Here is a 4,615-nt window from a genome sequence, read left to right on the forward strand (position 1 = left end):
CTCCTCAGTCTCTGCTGTCAGAGGCTCCACCAGGAGCCCTTGTGGTGGGGGGGGGGCACGTGACGGATTGATCCACTTGATGAACAGTAAAGATTAAGAGGATGACAAATGGGCGCGGTGCTTACACAGCGCGTCGCCCGGCTAATCCGCCCCCCCACCCCCCAGCCTGCCTTTTGAGGAGCAACCGCGGAGTCCGACGCCCCCACAACCACAGGACCCGAGCTCATGGACGCACCCCGAGCCCGTGTCTCCCAGTAGAGGATCCCAGGACCACCCCCCCCAGGACCGCCGGAGGCCCCCACAGCCCCCCCACGCCTGAAGGAACCGGACCCCCCTGATCCGGGACGTTTATTCTCTTTTTCTCCACGGTGAAGATGATGGAGGCCCACCTGAAGATGCCCCTGATGCCCTCCTCTTCCTCCCCCAGCGACTCGTCTGGGGGGGGCGGCGGGACGGACGACAGCCGGGGAGGTGAGGGGGTCTCCTGCACCACGGGGGGGTCTAGAAATAAAGTCCTGATGATTCTGAAGGGTTTTAAATCTTTGAATTCCAACAGTTTGACATAAAAGTCGAACTGAAATCCAGAAAATCTTCTCAGAAAAGTTGCTGAAGTGCTCCGCCCCCACCGCGATCGTTGTGTGATGACATCGGCTCACGCATCGATTATCTGATTACTTTTTGTAGATTTAACGGTTTAATCTGGATTTCTTTCCGTCTCGGCGTCGTTTGTTCGTGTTTCGGATCTTCATTGTTTCCTGTTTTAATCTCCCCCCAACGAGACGTTCAGACCCAAACGGGACTCGTGTTGGCTGCAGATGGCCCCCGCACACGTGAAACAATACCGCCCTAACCGATCTGCCCCCTGTTTGACTCGCAGCCAAGAGCCCGGCCCCCGGGAAGGCCCCCAGCCCGGCGCTGGTGTGTAAGGTGTGCGGCGACACCAGCAGCGGGAAGCACTACGGCATCTACGCCTGCAACGGCTGCAGCGGCTTCTTCAAGCGCAGCGTCAGGAGGAGGCTCATCTACAGGCAAGGGCTGGCCCAGTGCATCATGGGAACTGTTTTAACAGTTAATTTACCTCCTTAAGGGATGGATGGAGTTCTGCTCTGCTCTCAATAGCAGAAATGAGAGCAGAAATGTGGGGTGATTGGGTAAAGTCTGTCCAGACGACCACCAGGGGCACGGTCTGGTCCGGGATCAGATCTCTGGTGTGGGTTCTACTGAATCCCCCTTTAAGGTTCTGGTGTGGGTTCTAGTGAACCCCCCCTTAAGGTTCTGTGTGGGTTCTACTGAACCCCCCTCTAAGGTTCTGATTGGTCCACAGGTGTCAGGCTGGGACCGGCATGTGTCCAGTGGACAAGGCTCACCGTAACCAGTGCCAGGCGTGTCGGCTGAAGAAGTGTCTGCAGGCGGGGATGAACAAAGATGGTGAGACCCGATTGGATGTTCTGAACCCGGACCCTGAGGCCGATCTTCACATTCTGCCCCCCCCACACATTACAGCGGTGCAGAACGAGCGGCAGCCCCGCAGCACGGCCCAGGTCCGCATGGACTCCATCGACGTGGACCACGACAAGGAGCACCTGGCCACCACGCGGGAGCCCCCCCCCTCGGCTTCCTCGTCCTCCTCCTCCTCCGGCAGCTCCGTCATCACCTGGCCCCACATCACCTCCTCCATGGCCATCAGCTCCTCCGTCCCCCCCCCACGTTGCATCAGCCCCCAGAACAACCACCGCTTCATGGCCAGCCTCATGACGGCCGAGACCTGCGCCAAGCTGGAGCCCGAGGACGGTGAGGAGATCGGGCACGGATCCGGTCCAGCCACGCCCCCAACGGCGTCTTAGCATCAGAAGAAAAAAAAGATTTAACTGGAAGCAATATTAAATATTAAACACAATATTAAAGGAAAATATTAAATATAAAATATTAAAATAAATTAAAATAAAGTGAAAAATACATTCAAATATTTAAATATGTAAATAAATACCAAAAAAGCAATCTGCAGCAGAATACGTTTTTATTAGCTGCTTTTCTGACAAATGGACGCAGATTATAGCACAGTTTAAACAGAACCCAAACCCGGACCGGCAGCTGAGCTGAGCCAACCTTTCCACGGTGGTTTGTGTTTCAGTGGACGAGAACATCGACGTGACCAGCAACGAGCCGGACCGGGCGTCGTCGGAGTACCACATGGCTCTGTTCCCGCCCAGCTCAGAGAACGTCTACGAGACCTCGGCCCGGCTGCTCTTCATGTCGGTCAAGTGGGCCAAGAACCTGCCCGTGTTCTCCAACCTGCCCTTCAGAGACCAGGTCAGCATCCAGTCCCGTTATTAAAGGGTCGTACGGATTTAAACATTACATTAACAGTTTCAGTTTAAGGAAACTATGGGGAAATGTTTTGTCATCAGGTTTTTCTTTGTCTCAATAGTGTGATTAAAAAAATATTTAAAACTTGTTTTCAAGATTCATTTTAGTTTGGTAAATAAATTATAAATTGTAAATGTTTCAAAATTTAAAAATTTGAAGATTTGCATAAAGGCTGTTTTGATTAAAAATAGTTAAATGTAATGAAATCTAAACTTAAAATGCAGATCTCACATGTGTCACTGTTTTGACTCTATGGGTCAAAACGATTAAGAAACCATATCGTAAAAATTATGAATTAATAATTAAAAGAGCTCATTTGGATGAAAAATAACTTGGTAATCAATGAATGTATATTATTAAATTGATCTGAATCATTTACATAGTTTTAATTTATGGATTATATATTAATATTTATTAGTGAAGATGAAAACAAACATACCTCTTAATGTTTTTACAAATATAAGCAATTATTATCAGTCATAAAATATACTGTTACTATTATTCTATTTTGTGTACAAGAGTGATATGAAAATATATTTTTATATATTTATAGTATAAATTATGTTTATGAGGTGTCATTGGTGTCAGGTCTGTGTAATCCAGCTGATGTCAGTAATCCCCGTTCCTCTTGTCTGCTCCACCTCGTGACTCCTGGCCCCGCCCCTCCTGGCTCCGCCCACCAGGTGATCCTGCTGGAGGAGGCGTGGAGTGAGCTCTTCCTGCTCTGCGCCATCCAGTGGTCGCTGCCGCTGGACAGCTGCCCCCTGCTGTCCCTGCCAGACCTCTGCCCCGGCATGGGCAAGACCAGCTACCCCAGCCTGGACCTGCGCCTCCTGCAGGAGGTCTTCAGCCGCTTTAAGGCACTTGCTGTCGACCCCACCGAGTTCGCCTGCCTCAAAGCCATCATGCTCTTCAAGCCAGGTGAGGCTCCGGAGGAGGCGGGGCCACAAACACAAGTATGATCAATCAGAAAAGAGGTCAACGCGTCAACTCAGGGCGACTGTCTCCTGTCCTCCACAGAAACCCGCGGTTTGAAGGACCCAGAACAGGTGGAGAACCTGCAGGATCAATCGCAGGTGATGCTGGGACAACACATCCGCTCGCACTACCCCAGTCAGCCGGCCAGGTAACGCCCATTACAACCGGCTTGGTAACGCCCATTACAACAGGCTCGGTAACGACCCATTACAACCGCCTCGGTAATGCCCCGTTAGAACTGGCCTGGTAACGCCCCGTTAGAACCAGCCCAGTGGCTGCTGGGAGTTCTATGAAGACCACAAAGACCACAAAGTCCTGCCAAAGATTCAAGAGAAACTCTACAGATTATTAGTTTGTTTATATTTAAATATGAAAAACCTTTAAAATTATTCTTCTTGGCTTTGTCACTCATTTTGAGGGCCATAGTTGTAATGTAGTACTTCTTGTTGCCACTAGGTGGGGCTAAACTTAGTCTTGTTTGTACAGTGAGTAGTTTGCAATGGAGTTATCAGTTTCTTATCTCAGCGACACTGAAACTGTTGAACAAAAACTGTTTCTGATAGCTTTTCATGCTCACATGGTTCAGAGAACACCGACCAAATGTACAACCATCAGGTGAAACCCCAAGTTTCAACTATTAATTCAAAAATGGCCAAAAATTTGCCAAAATATTCAGAAAGGTGGACTTCCTGTTTCCTGTGTTGGTCTCGGTCAGGATCTCAGGTGGGCTGGTCTGTGTTCTGTTGGCATCACAGCGGTTGAATGTTTCCATGGAGATCGTGGTTCCATCCCCGTTCTCTTGTACGTTTGCAGGTTTGGGAAGCTTCTGCTTCTTCTTCCGTCTCTGCGTTTCGTGAATTCGGAGCGGATAGAGCTGCTGTTCTTCCACCGGACCATCGGGAACACCCCCATGGAGAAGCTACTCTGCGACATGTTCAAGAACTGAAACACGAACCCCGCCCCCCAGCCATGATGATGATGATGATGATGATGATGATGATGATGATGATGATGATGATGTTACCTGCTTAGTATTTCTGGATTTTTCGTGCAGTTGTTTTTTTTAAAGTCACTTTATTATATTTGAGGTTTCCACGTCGGGTCCTTCCTAACATCAGCTTCCCTCCACTTGAAGTCTGTACAGTTTTAGTCTCGACATCCTGTAGCACTTTTATTTTCGTGTTTTTGCGATAAGTGTGTCCCTGCTGTCGATGATGTGACGTTAAAATCATATCGTCAAACAATGAAAGTAAAGAATGCTTGAAAACAA

General features: G+C 49.1%; 1 protein-coding gene across 1 annotated transcript; it reads left to right on the forward strand.

The window, feature by feature from the left end:
• Nucleotides 1–274: 274 nt before the first annotated feature.
• Nucleotides 275–4,615, forward strand: nr2e3 (nuclear receptor subfamily 2, group E, member 3). Its single transcript, XM_068323022.1, has 8 exons — nt 275–471; nt 878–1,028; nt 1,325–1,428; nt 1,504–1,791; nt 2,132–2,310; nt 3,051–3,288; nt 3,388–3,493; nt 4,159–4,615. The coding sequence occupies exons 1-8, from the start codon at nt 375–377 to the stop codon at nt 4,289–4,291; spliced, it is 1,296 nt and encodes a 431-aa protein (XP_068179123.1). The 5' UTR covers nt 275–374; the 3' UTR covers nt 4,292–4,615.

The sequence above is a fragment of the Antennarius striatus genome, chromosome 1, assembly GCF_040054535.1.
Source record: "Antennarius striatus isolate MH-2024 chromosome 1, ASM4005453v1, whole genome shotgun sequence".
Classification (NCBI taxonomy): Eukaryota; Metazoa; Chordata; class Actinopteri; order Lophiiformes; family Antennariidae; genus Antennarius; species Antennarius striatus.

What these genes read in the sequence shown, in the direction of transcription:
- nr2e3 (XM_068323022.1), top strand. Translation starts at nt 375, where the DNA reads ATGATGGAGGCCCACCTGAAGATGCCCCTGATGCCCTCCTCTTCCTCC. An exon ending in GACGGACGACAGCCGGGGAG is followed by an intron (nt 472 to 877) that starts GTGAGGGGGTCT and finishes TTTGACTCGCAG; the next exon opens with CCAAGAGCCCGGCCCCCGGG. An exon ending in TACCCCAGTCAGCCGGCCAG is followed by an intron (nt 3,494 to 4,158) that starts GTAACGCCCATT and finishes GTACGTTTGCAG; the next exon opens with GTTTGGGAAGCTTCTGCTTC.